The sequence below is a fragment of the Uranotaenia lowii genome, chromosome 2 (assembly GCF_029784155.1).
Source record: "Uranotaenia lowii strain MFRU-FL chromosome 2, ASM2978415v1, whole genome shotgun sequence".
NCBI classification, from domain to species: domain Eukaryota; kingdom Metazoa; phylum Arthropoda; class Insecta; order Diptera; family Culicidae; genus Uranotaenia; species Uranotaenia lowii.
The window spans coordinates 152,918,890-152,937,936 of NC_073692.1; the positions used below are offsets into that span (position 1 = coordinate 152,918,890).

Genomic DNA, 19,047 nt, shown 5'->3' on the forward strand with positions numbered 1-19,047 from the left:
TCAATGTAAAAGCATGTGAGCCGTAAAATACAGACCCCGTTCGTTTTTGGCAACATTCGATTTTGGCAACATCCGATTTTGGCACATGTGCCTAAATCGAACGGTTTTTAGAATCAACATTACCTTTTAGTTTTCGTTTTAACAGGACCAATTTAATTTAGACAAACACCATAAATACGTTTTTATGTTCTGAAATGGTGATAAAATGCAACAATAAAAACAAAAGTTTTTCAAAAAATTACAAAGTGCTCAAAAATGACAAAAAGATGAAAAATTCAAATTCAAAATCAAGCAAATGACTGAAAATGACAAAAATTAACTAAAAAGTGATGAAGACCAAAAAAAAACAGCAAATATGACAAATGAAAACAAACATTTTATAAACAAAACAAGAAAAGTGGAAAATGCTTGAAAAACATGATAAAAAAAAAATTAAAAATGACTACAAATGGTCGAAAATTGACCAAAAATAACGTGTTTGATAATAACAACAGTTATTTTGTAAAAAAAACTGAAAAAAGTTGAGATAAAAACCCGTTTGATTTTGGCAACATTCAATTTTGGCAACACAAAATGTACGGGCGTGTTGTCAAAATCGAACGGGGTCTGTATAGGTATTAGATGACAGAGCTAAACTAGAAGAAGTCGAAGTTTATCAAGGGCAGCGGCAAATAGTTGGCTGACTGAGATGTTTTCTCAATGTATAGTACTGTTAGGCAAATGAATATGATATTTTTCAAGACTGCCCAATACCCATATTGTGGGGGTTTTATACGATTTTCAGTGGTTCACAGCATTTTGAAGTGCAGCGGAAGTCAGCATATTGGATTTCAAGATGGCGTCTGATAGCGAAATTTTATTTCTTCTAGTTTAGCCCTTTTGAGCACAAATTAATACAGACATGACTCTTACTTATAAATTTCTTTATTTGAAACGGCTCATATCTTTAGGCTTTAAGGAGCCTAACTCGTTTTGTATTTATACAATTTTTATGCTTAGCTTAACACTTGTTTAGAAGAAAAAGGAGGATAGAAAGGGAAAAATGAAAATAAAAAAGGATTATGCACGAAGATCAATAGCTTTTAGGAAAAGATAAATTTCGAACATGTAGTCCAAGTTTAGCACAGCTAGCACGTGGCTAGCACATCCCTTACTGGAGCGTTGGGTGGTTTTCCACGGGTCAGAAGGAAGTACAGACATGACTCTCCATAGGAAATTCTTTCCAATTTTTCGCAAAAGTTCACTTAAGTAATTGCACTGCCATCTGGTATCGACATTGCCCCTAACCATTGAAAACCTCAAAAACTGTCGAAGGAGCCATTGAAAATATTAATCAGTCAAAAAACAAACAAACACGGATTTGATGAAAATAGTGAAAATCAGTCTCAGGTTTTTCGTTAAGTTGGCGGAGTTTTCAGAAGTGGTAGTTCGTCCCGAAGTTTTTTTTTATCTTTAGCATGGTTTATTCAGCATTTAAAAAAATGGTAGATGAGTAGGAACACTTAACTTCAGGCGGTATGGCTTTTGGCTGCTGGTATGTTTAACGACGCCCGGCGAGGACGAAAGAAGCGTGGTACAACACACTCACTAATGGTCGATTCTGTCTCTGCTTTGATGGGATTTAAGTTAAGCGCTCTTTGGGCTTCGGTGATGGTTGGCCCGAATGGTCAAGTCTCGCGTATAGTGCAGGATTCAGGAACCAACCTCCCTATCACTGTCACAAGGGCGATAAGCTAATCAAATTGATTAAGGCGGATTGTCCACTCACATTGGAAACTGGGACACCAAAACTGGTCAAATCAAGGAATTGTTCAACAAAAATCATGAAGGAAAACACTTTAAACTAATTTTTTTTATCAAAGCACAGCAGCACACTTTCAATTTTCAAATCTGGTCTTGATTATTTTTATGAAAAAAATTGTTTTTGATGTAAAAAGAGAAATTTATTATAATTCAATTTGATTATTTCATTTGATAATGCAAATGGAGTGCAAATCCGAGTAAAATCCGAGCGTTGGTTAACGAAACCCGGGCAGCCGGGCCAGGCCGAACTTTTCCTAATTTTGTATCGAATATCGAAGCGAGTCCGGGTAAAACCGGACGAAATTAATCTCACAAATAAATATCACTTAATTATAATTAAATATATAATTTTTGAAGGTTCATCCTCACTGCCTTCCGGTTTCGTTTTCTTTATGCCTTGAACATATCCATTTGTGGCTGATTGATGCTCCTCCTATCTTATCGAAAAATCTCTTCTGCTGTTGCGAACCACTGACCATTGGAGACAGCTGGAACTACAGTACATTTCTAATTTTTACGTTATTTATAAGTAACTAGCTGACCCCCGTTGTGCTTTGCTACACCTTCCGGAAATAAATGTAATTTGTAAAAATTTATTCAAATTTAGATTTTAGAGAGCATTTTTTTAAATCAAATCTCATCCTACTTCAGAACCAACAACTTTGAAATGAGAGCTGCGGCTGCAGTTCTGAATTGCAATTCAAAGATGGTATATATTATTTACTGAAACTTGATTTCTAAACTCGTTTTTCAAGATCTGAAATTTGTACTCTGTACCCAAAAAAACCTTTTTAAATATGGTCCCTTCTTTGAAAAGCTCTTTATCTAAAATTTACATGGGAGCTCTCCCATCTTTTTCAATTTTGTCCCCCACTGCTTGAAGAAGGTAGGCAAATTTAACCGGCTCGATGCTCAAACAGCACTTATCATGGTAATGAAAAAAATATTAAATTAGTTATGTATCAAATACAGTGCAAATTTCTTTTTTCAGGTGCATCACTAAATAAGTTCTCAGCGTTTTTTTTTATTTTCTCTTTGAAAGTCAAATATTCAAAAATGTAGGCAAAAACAAATTTCTAAGTTTACATTTGTCCCGTATATTGGGGCAAGTGTCAATGCAAAGCTTATTTACAGATGCGTCAGAGTAATAGCTTTAAAATCGAATGCTGTTCAAAGGGAATGACCTTAATTTACAAAGACATTTAAGAATTTTCAATATCCGCTGCAGTTTCAACATTAGGAATACCCCTTCTGGTCTTTCCAACATATTGAATCATTTTGAAGATGAATTTCTTAAAAGTTCGACGTTTGCCCTTGCCCCACCGTGTAAGTTGACAGAAGGGAATATTGTTTTTAACACTTTAAGGGTAAACTAAAAATTTCTCTTAAAAATTTTGCGTCCAGTTGAATATCAGTTCTAAAGTCTCACTTTTCAAAAACGAAGCGGATCAAAAGTCTCTTTTATGCAGCCATGTAACACAAAAACACTTTTGATGTTAAGTACGTACTTGAATTGGTATGTAAGCAAGAAGTACGATGGTTTTTTCAGAATTATTTAAAATAAAAAGCTCCCATTTTCATTTCTAAATTCGTTCCAGTTGTGTATTTTGGCCGAAGTAACAATTTCTAGAAGAAAACATAATTTTTAATTTCTTTTAACAGAAAAAGTTGAACGTTTGAACATGTTCTAATGTTCCTTGAATGAAAAGTCGAATGCTACCTACATTAACACGAACTAAATATGGATGTTTTTTTGGAAATCTTTCAATTGGTTTTGATTAGATTGATAAAATACCAATCCGTGTCACATCTAGGCGTCATTTATTTCAACGTGCTGTGTAGAAATCAAATAAGCAAGAAAAAACACATCTAGGTTGCATATCGCCCACGTGTTTGAGAAACAGGCGCCTTATTGTTAAATTTTCCAGAAATCAATGAATAGTGTGCTTTGGTTACTATCCTCTTGCGACGACGTTTGCTCGCCCATAGAGATGAAAAACAAACCCCTCAAAGAAAACATGCTTGGTTGAGAAATACGCGCCAAAATATTCCTACTAATCAGTATGCTATGCCCGGGTTACTTTCCTTTTGCGACGTTGGCTCGCGACGCCTCGACCAAAGAGACGAAAAACAAACCGCCCAAAGGAAAAAAAATCTCAAGAAAATGGATGTCATGACTTTAATTTGTTTCGAAAAACTACAAATTTTGTATGGAAGCCTCTCCTTCCTTAAGTCGGATGGAGTTTTGACTATTACAGAAACCATCCCTGGCCTCAAAAACCCTCAGATGCCAGTTTTGACGATGATCGGTTCAGTAGTTTCCGAGTCTATAGGGAACAGACAGACAGACAAACATTCATTTTTATATATATAGATGACTGTTTAAATACTTACGTATCGCAGTTGCGGGGAAACCTGAAAGCTGCTTGAGAGATTCGAACCTTCACGGTTTCGCCATTCGAAATCTCGCATCTACGGCTCATGGCAACGTGAATTGTGATAAAAAAATCTCTTGATAGAAGACGTCGTTTTTTTTCTAGTTTCTAGTCTATTTTTTTGAGATAATTTCATAACCTACTCACCACACAAAAAATACCGGAAGCTAAACATCAACTTGTTGGTTCAACACTCGCTGCCCCGTTTCTTTTCGGCGGGATGTTTTGCCACAATATTCCTTATTGTTTTTACTTTATGAGTTTCTTCGTTATTTAGACCCAATAAACAAAAACAAACATTCCATGACAACTTGCATTTCAACTTTGAAAATTTGACCAAAATTAAATCGCCAGCTTCGATAATTTCAGTTCATTTTTTGCGATCTGGTGCCGACATTGCCCATAACATTTGCGAAAAACTGAAAAAGAGTGTCCTATCTGTGTTAGTCTGTGCTTTTAGCTTATAAGGCTATGATCATTTAGTATCCGGGCAGTTACAAACGTGTGTATTTTAAAAACTATTCATTTGATCGAAAAACTTTCTATGGAGGAAATGAAGGTGTTGGTATGACATTTAAAGTAAAAATATAAAAAAAAATATTTATCAATGATTTCAAGAAATACTCCAACTTTTTCATAAAATCTCTTTTTTTATCTTTGCACACTTTTTTCAGTCATGTTTTGATTTTTTTTTTACCACAGAACCAAAACCTTTGCAAATTCATGATATTTTACACAAACTCACCTGGAAAAAGCAATTGAAATCTGGCTGGAACCTTTTCATGAGTTGGTATCTCGAAGAAATTGATCTCTTAAATCCGGTTTTAACATAAACTTTTTTGTCCATCAGAACACATCTGTCATATTGCGTAAAAACCGGATGCACAGATTGCGATCTTTGGATCTGATCATTATTAGTTATTTACTTGGTGTCTACTAGTGAGGCAACACTTTTTGCCTCTGCCGGAAATGGATTTTTTGCATTATTTAGGGAGTCTTCATTCAGTTATCCCAAATAACCATACACTTTTTACCATATTTAAGATCAAGAGTTGCACTCCGACGGTTGATTTGAACTTCGTGTGGATCCTAGAGTGGCTCCTTATACTTAATAACCATTTGGTACGAAAAAAAAAATCAGAAAAAATCAACAGTTCATGAGCTTTCGAGTCAACAATGAAGAATTTTCGAGGCAAAAAATGTGCAAAAGGAGCAAATTTGTGCAAAATTATTTTTATCATGTCTTTTTGCATAGTAAATATCTCATACACACGAAAACTTAAAAATCTATCAAAAAATAGGCAAGATAGTCCTTTTCATAACCAACACAACGCTACTAAAGTTTTGCATATCCGCGCTCTATTAACGCAGCTATCACCAAAATTAAGTGCCCGGATACTAAATGATTATAGCCTTATCCATATTATGGGGTTCCAAGCGATAATCAATAATATACAGGTTTGAAAAGAAAAACCGAAGCCGCCGTCTTGGATTTCAAATAAGCGTCAGAATACCTTATTCGACTTCTTCTTTTGTAGCGTTTTCTCCCACCCAATACCCATATTGTGGGGCTTTTAATTGATTTTCAGTGATTGACTGCATTTTAAACTTAAGCGGTAGCCGATAATTCGACTTCTTCTTGTAAAGCCCTTTCACTCAATACTCATATTTTAGAGGTTTCAAGCAATTATCTGTAACATACAATTTTAAATAAAAAATCGTTGAGCCCTTTCAACTTATACCCATATTGTGGATGTATCATTGAATTTTCAGTCATTTCAGAAAAGCGGAAGCCGTCATCTTGGATTCATGATAACATCAAGCAATAATTTTTTTCTTTTACTAGTTGGGCTTTTCACTCAATACTCATGTTGTAGAGATATTTATAACACTTCCGGTGATTTGAAGTATTTCAAAGATTTTTATATATTTTTTATTCAACTCAAAAACAACACGCACGACTTATCAAAAATGTGTAAAAGTGGGAATTCCAATTCAAATATGTTCAATTTAGCCTGAGCATTTCCTGTTTTGACATCTTGATCGAGAACTGTCACCTAATTTTATTACGGTTTTGAAATCGAGCACTGCATGTCTTTATGAAATATGCAAAAAAAGCTTGGAGCAAACTTCCTAGTTTTTATTTAATTGGAGCTTTAAAAGAGTATTTAGAACTCTTTATAAATAACTTAAACAGTGTAATTAGTAAACGCTTTATTAGTGTTTTCAGAACTACCTGAAAACAAACGGTTCAATCAAGAATCTAAGCATTTTTCATGGCCATAATAAAACAGTTATGAAACTAGCTGCAAATAAATACCATAATAAAACCATAATAAAGCTTTCAAATTTTGTTGGATGAATCTGTGTTACTTGGGTGTAGTTATGTGGCGATTTTGAATAAGGAGTTTCTAAAAGAATGTAACATAGATGGCGCCCGACGCGGTGGTTAACACTTTTGGCCAATGAACTTCTTTTTAAGAGATATCTCCAAAAAACTCTTGACAGATTGTCATCACATTTTGCGCATGTGAACATTCCAATTCTTGGTAATTTTACTGAAAATTTACTCATTTTTCGTTCATGCATTAAAAAGCTATTAACAATCAAACAGTGTTTCTGTTTTCCAGTACAGTCCTCATATGATAGAGAAAAATCACCTTCAAGAAGAAGAAGTAAATTGCTTTCGTTTATTCTAAGAGCAAGTTCACTGATGTAGGAAAAAGTGGTAGAAATTTCGACACTTACGGCACATTTTGAAAATTTTGCCATGCAAAAACATTTTCAAGATCTTTGGACTTCTAGTTTTTTTACAACACGTGTTGTATTTTCGCATGCTGTGATGCAAAAATAGCAATATTTCTATCACATACGGCTGAAATAGAAACAGTGTTGTAAAAAAAATACAACGCCCCAAGATCTTGAAAACATTTTGCATGGTAAAATTTTCAAAATGTCAAAATTTCTACCACTTTTTCCCAACACCAGTGAACTTGCTCTAAGGGGACATCATTTGTCAGATCCTGACATGTGGCCCAATTTCAGGAAGATGATTAACCTCTGAACATGTCCTGAGGCTCATTAAAAATAAAAGTATGTTCCGAAATCAAAACCTTAGAGAATGAAAACTATCTTTGGCCTGCCAGAAAGCCTCATGGCAAAGTCAAGCTCATTTTGTTAACTCTAATGTCGTTTTCGTTTGCTCCACAAGCGCGGGGCAAAACTTTTGCTGAATAAACAAACAGAATCCGGAACGATGCACATATGCACTGTATGCTCACATATGGTTGCTATACTCACGTTTATGTTTACCCCCAACATTGACAAGTCGCTCAACGAGAGTTTGATTGTTTTTTTTTCTTTAATAATTTGTGTTTGATTGTTTTTTTTTTTATTTTAATAATTTGTGTAAAGAAAATATATGAAATCAAAAATATCTTACCGACTGCGTGGTGGTATCCTGCAATCGTATCCGACCGCGGCTGGCCGTTCGGAACGTGCTTAACGAGTTACCGTTCGTGCTAGATGTGACCGGCGATCCCACCGATGGATTTTCAGTGGTTGCCTTCTTCACCGTAAATCGGTTGTAGCTGCGAGTTCCCGTTGGTCGGAACGATGTCCTGGTGGTTGTGCTATCGTTACCGGCCGCCGATACCAGGGACTTTTCTGTGGTTGAAGGTGAGCTGTTGCCGCTACTACTGCTGTTGGAGAAAAGAATTTCATTGGAATCGGTAGTTTTGTTGAGAGGCGTTAGTCGGGTGTTGAGAAGGAACCGATTCCGGGTGGGGAATCGAAGCTTCGTGGACGCAGACGGTGTGGTGCTTTCGGTGTCGGTTGAGAACGAGGATGAAGGCGTTGTTGAAGTCGTGGTTCGGTTCAGTTTGTTTCGGAACTCTTTGATGCTGAACCGTGGTCGGTTTAGTTCGGGTCTTGTTCGGTTCACTTCGGCACTGGTTTCTTCCGAGGTGGAACTAGCGAACGTTGACGAAGTGCTTGAGGTGTAAGTGGTTGCTGGTAATCGGAGGCTAGGTTTAAGACTGGGCATTTTGAAGTTTGGTCGAGTTGTTTCGGGATCACGGGTCACTTCTGTAGATTTGAACAGATCCTGAAGTTCTTCGGAGAATTTCGATTTCGTTCGAGTATTTTTGGTGTCTGGAGTAACGTTGTTACGTTCTCCGGATGTTGGTCGGAAGCGAGAGCGAAGTCCGTTATTACTGCCAATGGTTTCGTTGAAAAGCGCTCCTAGAATACTGTTGACGGTAGTGGTTGTGACAATTGCGTCCTGGGTTACCGGGGAAAAGTCAAACACGTCTGAGTGTTCACGTTCCTGATCTAAGATTTCGTTCCGGATGTTGCTGGAGGTCACCCGAGTTTTATCAAAGTTGCTAGGCTTCTTGCGAAGTTTCCTCAGGGAACTATCTTCCGTGAGGAAAGGAGTAGTAGGAATTTCCGTAGTTTTGATTTCATTTTCTGCTTCGAGCGTTGGCCGTGGTCGATATCGGAACCGGTTTCGGTTTGGTCGCTCTAGTGGGCTCTCGTTGGAATCGACTTCGGCAGATTGTTCGGTGGTGGATGACGAATGAGGCTTTGGGCGGCGCCTTCGACCTTTGCTCTTGAACATAGGATAAACAGTGGTGGTGCCAGATTCCTGGGAAGTGTCGAAAGCTGGTCCTATGGTAACTATTTCTGGCTGTGGTTCATCGACCCTGTTTCCTTCGGCTTCGGTTGAGTATTTGTACTTATTGCGATTATTGGGTGGTATGAGCGTTGGATCTGAGATGGCATCTTCTATTGTGAAGAAACTGTGAGTTATAAGAGGTTCCTCAGTCGATGATTCAACCGGTGCCAATGGAGTTGTGGATTGAACTCGCTTATTCGGTGGAAGGCCGGTGTAGCTAGGATGCATCAGCTTGTGCTGTTTATATTCGCTTTCAATGGGACGGAAGAGATGTTTGAAGACATTGGGTTTCTCTGTGGTTATAAATTTATCCCGACCGATCCAATCTTCGTTGATTGGCGTTACAAGTACCGGTGTGTTGAAGTTGTTGTGTTCGCCACCGAATGTGATGGTATGCGAGTAGAATGGTTGCCGTGGAGTAGTAGAAGGTGGACGTTGCGTCGAAGAAGGCGTGGCAGCTGAAGTTGTACTGGGGGTGGATGTTGGATGGAAAGGTGGGGAGCTTGGTCGTGCATAGGATTCATAGTTGAAGCGGTTTGTATCTTGCAACGGTGAATGGGGGTTGATATTATATTTGTTCAATATTTCAATTGGGTCTTTGGAGCTTTCGACATGATTGACGATTGTAGGAAGGAATGCTTGCTCAGTGCTCATTGGAGGTGGGACAAGATTTTTACTGTATTCATCATGTATTTCGTTGAACACATGCTTGTTTTCTTTGAATTTGATAGCTTCATGGGGCTTATGTTCGATCGGAAGCTGCTGATGTTTATGGTAAGCATTGAAACCGAAACTATCCGCGGCATGATGATCTTTGAAAGGTTGAAGGGCAGTCGAATGGGACTGATGCGATTCGAACTGGAACTGAGACTGCGGAGGCTTGAAAGGTTTCTCTTTCAAAGACTGGGATGTTGGCACTTGGGATGCAGCTGGAGGAGCTGGATGTTGTGTTTTCAAGCTGAAACTGTACTTGTTTTGCTGCTGTTGCTGAACTTGCTGAAAGAAGGGTGTCAAAACGCTTGGAGGAATGTGAGGGAACAGAGGTGTAGTCGGGGTTACAGGAATTTTGGAAACGTCCTTCTCTACTGGCAGAAGAGATTTTTTCGGAAAATCGGCTTCGATCGGAATGTGGTTGAAGTAAGGCTGCAATTTGTTCTGCTGTTGCATGTAGTTGAGCTTCTGAAGGTTCTTGATGTGGGCCATCGTTTGCTGATAGCTGCCACCTGCGCCGGCATGCAGTAAACCTTTGAGCTGTGAATCAAAGCTAGGATGGCTGGCGAGTTGGCTGATGAATTTGGTCTTCGCCGATTGGAGCGGACTTGAGACATGGCCAAATTGAATGTAGGTTCCGTAAAGGTTATTCGGGGAGACGTAATGCTCCAATCGGTTCGAGGTTGCCGTAACCGGTTGCTTCTGGTGATAGGCTACGGCCATGTGCGATTGCAGCTTGTTCATTACCGGATGTGGTTTCAGCGTGGATTTTTGCCTGGACGGTGGCGGAGGAGCATTTAGGGTTGCAGACGGTTCTCTGGAAGAAGTTTGCCAAAAGAGTTTAGGGAAAGTATCAAGACATATCATAATTAGTTGCATTTTAAGCTATGTTTATTATTGTAGTTATAGAGCAAAAAAAAAAAGATAAAATATTAAATAATAAATAGGAATAAATTTATGAATTGAGTTAGAAATTTAACACCTAGACTACCTTGAAATTTTTAAAAAAAAAATAGTACACAAAAATGCTTCTTATTTATCTCCGGAATCTCCAAGATCTTTTGGAACAAATTAAGGCTATCAGAAACTGTAAAAAAAGATAAGGGTTTCAAAAACATATGTTCTTCCCTACGCATACGGAGGAAAAAAGGACGAATAACGCTAAAATTATAAAACTCGAAAATTAATCGACCATATGGAACAAACTTTGACCTGGAAGGGTATTTTGATTTAAAAAATGTTTCTATGGTGGTTTGGTATCTCCTTTCATTCCAGGTAAAAAAAAATAATTTTTTTTTGCGTTTTGCGAACACTTATTGAGTAAAATTTAATGGAACCAATTATGGCATGGAGAGATATTTAGGTACGTAAAATGTTTTTATTATTATTTGGTTTCCCCTTTTATTTCAATGGCGAGGTGAGGCAGTGAGAGGAGTCTTCAATGATAATTTTGGCACAATTCGAGAACCAATCAAGCAAATGGAACCAATTTAGGTATGGGAGATTATTTGAATATGAGAAATGTTTTTACGACTATTTGAGGTCCTTCCCTTCTTGCATTGGGAGGATAGGAAGGGAGGGGCACTCTCATGTTACGATCTAAAAAAGGCACAATATTGGCACAATTGGTAAAGCAATTATGCTTTACCAATATTGACGATGTTATACATTGGATTCCATCGAAACCCTGCACACGAACATTTTCCAGAGCTACTATTAATTTTAAATTTTAGATTTGTGGTCGGTGCAAAAACTCGATTTTTATGCATCTGATTGAGATAAAAATTGGCTCATTAGGATTCGTGGAAAAGACAATTGTTTTTTTTTTATTGACTAGATATTGGTTAAATGCCAGCGTAAAGGGAGGTTGAATACCAGCGTAAACTATTCTATGTTTTGCGATAATTTTACTATTTAGCAATAGGATTGACATCGGTTCGACAATCAAATGGTCGGAATTCGACCAGACCGAACTCGTCAAATTGAAAAAAAAAAAAAAATATCTATTGCGGTGGATGTGAAACAAGATAAACTACCTTCCCTATGATAATCAGAACATTTTTATGTTTTTTTTTATTTTAAATATTTAAATTTCTTATCGAGTGATGCGACTGAAATCGCTTAGATTTTTTTTATATTATATCAAAAAACCTCACTGTTTCAGGCATATGAAATGTTAAGAATGCAGTGCGCAAAAAAGAACTGAGAGACCCTTTAAAGCACGTTTTTTTATAAAAAAAATATTGGTTTTATACAAAAAATCTTTAGTTTGTCTAGTTTGTGTTTCCGATGCAAAACTGTTCCCTGTGTCGTTACTAACTGATTTTTTTTATTATTTAATGATGGATTGGTAAGATTGTTAACTTTTAGTGATAAAAAAAGCCTAATTTTATTGCTTACTCTCGTTTAGAACAAAACGCCTAATTTTAGGCTCCTACGATTTGAAAAATTTGCGACCAACACTATCCGTAGGGAGTGTAAGAGTTACAGTTGCGTTCAAAAAAGAATGAAATCGCATGAAGCTGCACACCCACTTCCAACTTTGACAAGCTGCCATTTCTCTCTCGCTTTATATTTTTTCATGAAAATTTCACACAATCTAGTTCAACTATCCAACTAACACTCCACAAAATTTGAAGTCTTTACAATGACGGGAAATTAAGATACAGCTATTCACGTAAAAAAGGGAAATTTGGAACTGCTTCACTAAATTTGCTGAATCTTTGACAATTTTCTTTGAAAAATCTTGAAACTTGGTCCAAAGATGTAAAAATGTTTGATCTAATACCAGGCCAAGTTTCGTCAAAATCGATGAACGTGATCAAAAATGGTGCCTCATTGAAAATGAGGTTCATTAGCGCCCAGCAGACGATTTCATTCTTTTTTGAACGAATGTTTGTATGGAAAACATCTTAATCCATGTACTCTTGGTTTTTTCTTTCACAAAACCAAAAGTTATCACAAATAATGTTGTAAATAGCTAAAAACATCATTCGTACTTTATTTTAAAAGAGAAAATGTTCCAACAGGGTTCAAAATAAAAAGAACAGAGTTTCAGTAATGACCTGCTAATTAGACGGATAAAAAAATTTGATCCACAATTAAAGCGAATATTGTATTCGCTTTTTTGTTTCAATACCAGCTCTGTTGGAACAATTTCTATTTCTAAACAAAGCAAGAATGAAGTTCCTTTAAATTTACAACATTCTTTGTAATAAATGTTGGTTTTGTGAAAGAAAAACCAAGAATACATACATAGATTACGTTCTCCATACAAACATCCGTCCAAAAAAGAATGAAATCGTCTGCTGGGCGATAACGAACCTCATTTTCAATCCTGCACCCCTTTTGATCAGGTTCATCGACTTGGCCTGGTATTAGATCAAACATTTTTACATCTTTGGACCAAATTTCAAGATTTTTCAATGAAAATTTTCAAAGATACAGCAAATTTAGTGAAGCAGTTCCAAATTTCCTTTTTTTACGGGAATAGCTGTATCTTAATTTCCCGTCATTGCAAAGACTTCAAATTTTGTGGAGTGTTAGTTGGATAGTTGAACTAGATTGTGTGAAATTTTCATGAAAAAATATAAACCGAGAGAGAAATGGCAGCTTGTCAAAGATGGAAGGGGGTGTGCAGCTTCATGCGATTTCATTCTTTTTTGAATGCAACTGTAGGTGGTCAGTGGGGCACTTTAGAACCGCACCCAGGATACCGAAACAAATGCAACGCTGCTTCAATTGCTGAGACTTTGATAACCAATCCCGAAGCCGCAACGGACTCGACCGGTCACGATGTTGCCGAACATTTGGTGAAGAAGGACACTTCGCTAGAGTTTGCAAAAATCAACCGAAACGCATGCTGTGCAAGCAGGCGGATGACAACGCTCACGAAACTGGTGGCTTGGACTGCCAGGCATACAAAAAGGCAAAGGCAAGCCAGTAAAGTTGGATGTAATCCAGCTAAACCTTAACCATAGCGTGGTCGCACAGCTTCTGGTAGGCGAAAGGAAGTGTGATGTGGCGCTTTAATCAGAACCATAGAGAATTCCGTCTGGAAACGGTAATTGGGCAGCGGACAGGTCTAGCTTAGCTGCTACCTACGCCACGGGACGTTTTCCTATCCATGAGATAGTGGTAGATTCTCGAGACGGATTCGTGATTGCTAAAATTAACGGCATCTTTTTCAGCAGCTGCTAGCTCCACCAAGATGGACGATCGGGGAGTTCAACATAATGTTGGATGAACTCACTCACGAACTGACAGAAAGGGCCCCTGTAGGAGGAGACTTCAACGATTGGGCGGTTAACTAGGGTGGTAGGTGAAACAACCCTAGGGGCCACAGTATGTTAGAGTTCTTCGCGAGACTAGAGGTGTAAGCGCCAGATGACACTTTCAACAAGGTTTCACCGATTAGTCACGTTAAATGTAGTTTTTCAATATCGCAGTGACTGTCATTTGTATGTTTAGTTTTCTCTCTCAAAGCCTTCACCAGACCTAGCCACCTACTGCCAGACACATCTGCCAGACTGATCGAGCTTGAGAACTTCACCACCAGATGGCCATCAATCCAACCCTTGGGTATCCGGCGCCCGTGTGGTAGCGACGCTTGGATGGCGACGCATGGATGGCGACGCCTGGATGGCGACGCCTGGATGGCGACGCCTGGACCGCCTGGATGGCGACGCCTGGATGGCGACGCCAACTAACTCGTTAAGGCGCCAAGACGAGGGCAACGACCCGAACAATCGGTTCAAGGCCGGTCAGAGTATACTGGCTGATCCTCGCCCACTCTTCAAAAAATCACCAAAGTGCACACATCTCAAAACCCAAGTGCAGGTGTTACCGTATCAACAAAATTAGAAAGAAGAGCGATTGAATTGCTAAAGAACGCCAGGTAAGCCGTGATTCGAAAACTTATCGTTGCCCTCGCTCAGAAAACTTACCCTTACAAGCGTATGTCCTTACAAAAGGACCCTTTTTTCTTTAGTTTAAAGCCCCAATCATCGTGACCTCATCAGATCGTCAGCAACCCAGCTCCGTCGCCATATTGAGCTCGGGACAAGCAGTCACGCTTTTGGGCTATCAACTAACTACCACGGAAGTCGAAGGAAAAAGGTTTAGTCCCAGGACCACCCGAGGAAGCCTACCGGAAGGTTCGAGCGGACGGAAGTCGACGGTGGTACCACCAACTAGCATTACCAGCAATGGCTAGGCCCTCCTGGTCAGATCATAGTCATAAGTAAAGTGGGAGGTTCAGTTGTGCAAAAGTTTTGGTAATATACACTTTATGAGAAGCGCAGTTATTTTGGGAGTTTTCTTTGCATGCAATTTGATATACCCTGCGATTTGTTTTGTGGATAAGCGTGCCGCCCTGAGGCCCAAAAAGGGAGTCTCTGAGGCGCCGGCGAAAGTGGTAAGACGTTTCTTACAGCTGTGCAACACTGGATCTATCAGCACCTATCGCAAGCATGGAACACCAGACAGAACGTCAGTGATAGATATCACCTTTGCGAGCCCATCATTGAAAACTGACATGAATTGGAGAGTGTGTGACGATTAGACGCACAGCAATCACCAGGCGATACGTTAAGCGTAGGAGACCGAAATCCGGTGGCAATAAGGCAACTGCCAGTTCATGAGCGGAGATGAAAGACCAAAGTTTTCGATAAGGAAGTGTGCACCGAAGCTATTAACATGCAGGAAGCATCGCAGGTCGGTAATGCTGAGCAGCTGACGAAAATGATGGTAGCGGTGTGCGACATGCCCTTGCCCAGAAGGAATACACCGAAGTGGTGACGACGACCAGCTTACTGGTGGACCTCAGAAATAGCTGAGCTTCGTACTAGCTGTCTAAAAGCCAGACGACATGCTCAACGGACGAGAAACGAAGCCGATAGAGAAACGAAAGGTGCCGTTTACCGAGCAGCCAGGGTGACACTTATGCGAGCTATTAAAACAAGCAAAGAGAACTTCTACAGAGCTTTATGCCAGAGCGTAGGTGATAACCCAATACTGTTGTTAAAGTGCATAGAAAGTCATAGATTCATTGACCTGGATTATGCCGAACTATGCCGAACTTATGCGAGCTATTAAAACAAGCAAAGAGAACTTCTACAGAGCTTTATGCCAGAGCGTAGGTGATAACCCAATACTGTTGTTAAAGTGCATAGAAAGTATTGGCCTGGATTATGCCGAACTGCCATGATCCAAAGAGTAGCAAGAGATGTCTCCTTGCGAGCGTAGTACTGTCGAAACTAAGATACGGAGGAGCGGCCTGGGGCTCCGCGATAGAGCGCAACAGATCCAAATAATGGAGCACACATCGGCTGATAGCCATGCGAGTTTCCTGTGCGTATAGGTCCATATAAGCAGATGCAGCTTTTGTCATCGCAGACATGATTCCCATCGACATAACTCTGGCGGAGGATACGGATGTTACAAAGCAAGAGCTGTTAGAGAAGTGCGTAAAATTCAACGAGCAGCGTGAATACTCAAGTGGCAGGGCAATGGGACGCATCGAACAACGCAAGATGGGCGCATAGGCTAATCCTGCGACTTCAGACTGGGTAAATCGGAAGTACGGAGAAGTCAACTTCTACCTGACGCAGTTCTGTCGGGTCAAGGGTGCTTTAAGCAATACCTTCATCGGTTTAAGCTTATCAGCTCGCCTTATTGCCCGGAATGCGTAGATACGGAGAAATCGGCAGAACATGCTGTTGTTGACTGCCCCAGGTTCATTTCAAGGCGTCAACAACTTCAAAATTTAAACGCTGAAAATATTGTGAGTGAAATGTGTCGCGACGAACAGTCGTGGCGTGCTATAGTCGACGAAATCTCGCAAATCATGCGCGATCTAATAAGAATCAGGAAAGAATATGAACAGAGAGAGCAAGATAGTCCACAAAATTTGACAAGCTAATGGAAGGTCTTGGGCCTCGCATGACACCACAATTCAAAGGCAACGCGATCTTATGCCGCGGTATAACCCTAATCTGGACTCATACGTATGGTGGGACTTAGAAGGTCTCACGTACTCAGCAACGATCTTTCCTGCAGCAAAAAGAAGCAGAGATACCATTCGGGGTGGTCGTGACGGGATTCTAGTTGGTAGTTTCTCAGTCAGCCATGAGTTGGTGGTTAGAATTCCTGCGGGAGTGGATGCTGTGACGGGTGCAATTACTATGAAAACGTTACCTAACCGGCACACGTCTCGGGGTCTTCCGTACCAGTCTGAAGTTGGCGAAAGAGGAAAAGGAGAAGCAGGGAAAAAGATAAAGGAGAAAGAAGATGAAGGAGGAAGAAGATAAAGGAGAAAGACCAAAATTGAGAAAGAGGAAAAGGAAAAGGGTGAGATGTATAAGTGCACATCTGGCACACGAAGCCCAAGGTGGTTTTAGTGGGACGAACCCACTCACGCAGCAAAGACCCGGCTGTTATGGATTGAGTCAAATTTCCACCTTGTAAAAAAAAAGAATCCCGACAAATTATACAGTTATGAATGAAACATTGTACAAAGTTTGATGGAAATCGACTACCCGATTATTGCTCGGCAGAAATGCGGCTAAAATCCATTTTTCTAGTTAATCAGGTGAGTTTTTCATGTAAAAGTGAAAAGTTTAAATTATAATTCGCAATTAAAAAAATTGAAATGCATATACCATTGCTTCGGAAACCAAATCAAATGCATTGTCGCAAAAACACATTAATTCATTAATTCATAAATTTGTGCAAAAATACTTTTGGTTACAGACCACAAACGAGAATTGTCTTTATGAAGTTTTTTGTTTCGATATTTTCAAGATTTTTTAAAGATAAGTCCTCCTATTCATGTAGAAGATTTTTAAAACCAGCAATTTAAAAACAAACGAAAATTTGCATTTGTATCCAATTTTATACGAAAAAAAAACGCACATTGCATCAGATTTTGCCGTTTTTTTGTAGGGTATTTATTCTTGTCCCTCAACATTTTGAAAAAAGGTCAAAATGTGTTAGAAAATATCCTGGGATAAAAAAACCTTTTAAAAAATCTCTTTTTAAAATTCTTAACCACTGAAGTTTTTTTTTGTATATTGAGCTGTATAAATAATAAGCGGAATTTAAAAAAATTAATGACCAATCACTCAATGCATTAAAGTTTTACGGTTCAATGGAAGTTTTCACTGTTATCCCGGAACTGTTGGAATTTTTATTTTACTTGAAAACATTAGACATTAGAAGAAAAACTTTTTTTTTCTCAGTTTTCACTGAATCCTTTTTTGTAAACACCCATTTGTTAGTTCTACTCCGTCACTTGATTACTTTTTTCATAGAACATATAAAATTTCTCAAAAATCTAATCTGATCCCTTACTGATCTCACATTTGACCTGTTTAGGATAAGTCACGAACAATCAGGGCAGCGATGAATAAGTCAGTTCATTCATGCAAATAGTTAAGCCTTCAGATTGCGTTCTATTTCCCACCCTATAGTTGACGAAAATCTCTTTGATGGGTATGCTGATTTGGTAGGTAGGTACAGTTTTTGTTCAATTTGTCACCCCGAACCCAGCCGTGGGATGATCTCCCCAAAATCTACATGGAGAGGCCCCACATTCCCATCGTAATCGTAACCGTGCAGACGACTTGACTCGTTTCATTTTACCTGAGCTGTGAATTAAACTTGGGCGCCTTGACTCCAACCGGAGCCAGATGAGACGACACCCCCGGACCCGGAACCTTCTGGGTAGGTGGCGTGTGCACGATATTGAGGGTGGTAATTTGGTCTGATTTGCTTCCGTACGGGGATTTCATCGAATGGCGAGCCGTCGTTTGCATGGCACCAGCTGGACTCACATTGGTCAGCAGCAACGGGGTCGTCATGTACTTCGGGATTGGAGTGTGACCCCCAAAGACCCCAGGCGGTGGCGGGGAAAGTTTCGGTTGAAGCTGACCCGGTGGAATCGATGGCTGTTGCGTTTGGAGGGTCTGAGGCGCCTGAGGACCACCGGCGAGCCCTTGGGCCGGATGTTGCCCTTGCTGAGGATTGTTGCTGCCTGGGTTTTGCTGATACTGCGTTATCGGTTGGTTGAAATGCTTCAGAATGTTTGCATTGTGCTGGGCTATCTGAACCAGCTCGTCTTTGCTGGTCGTGTCAAAACTGGCCACGCTAATCAGCTGCTGCTGGGGCACATGGTAGGAGAGGGGTCTCCATGGAACCTACGAAGAAAAAGAGAGAAATCAAAATTAAAACAGATTAACGCTTGACTCGTAATCGGGTTTTTCGAATAGAGTGTGGAATCAAATCAAACGCCAAGTAGCTCAGTTCATGTTAGACGCAAACGTCGAACGAAAGTAAGTTGTTCAGCCCAAATCCAATTTCCCATCCATCCATGGTGGAAAAATGTGTGGCACTTGATTTGAGGTTAATGACGAAATTATC

General features: G+C 39.5%; 1 protein-coding gene across 3 annotated transcripts in view; it reads right to left on the reverse strand.

Annotated features, from left to right (window-relative positions):
* LOC129745879 (mucin-2-like) overlaps positions 1-19,047 on the reverse strand; it is a 158,690-nt gene that overhangs the window by 14,166 nt on the left and 125,477 nt on the right. For all 3 annotated transcript variants that reach the window (XM_055739251.1, XM_055739253.1, XM_055739252.1), the window contains exons 4-5: positions 18,271-18,824; positions 7,681-10,444 (exon numbers count right to left, since the gene is read on the reverse strand). In XM_055739251.1, coding sequence (XP_055595226.1) covers positions 7,681-10,444; positions 18,271-18,824 — 3,318 coding nt within the window. The remainder of the gene's footprint in view (positions 1-7,680; positions 10,445-18,270; positions 18,825-19,047) is intronic.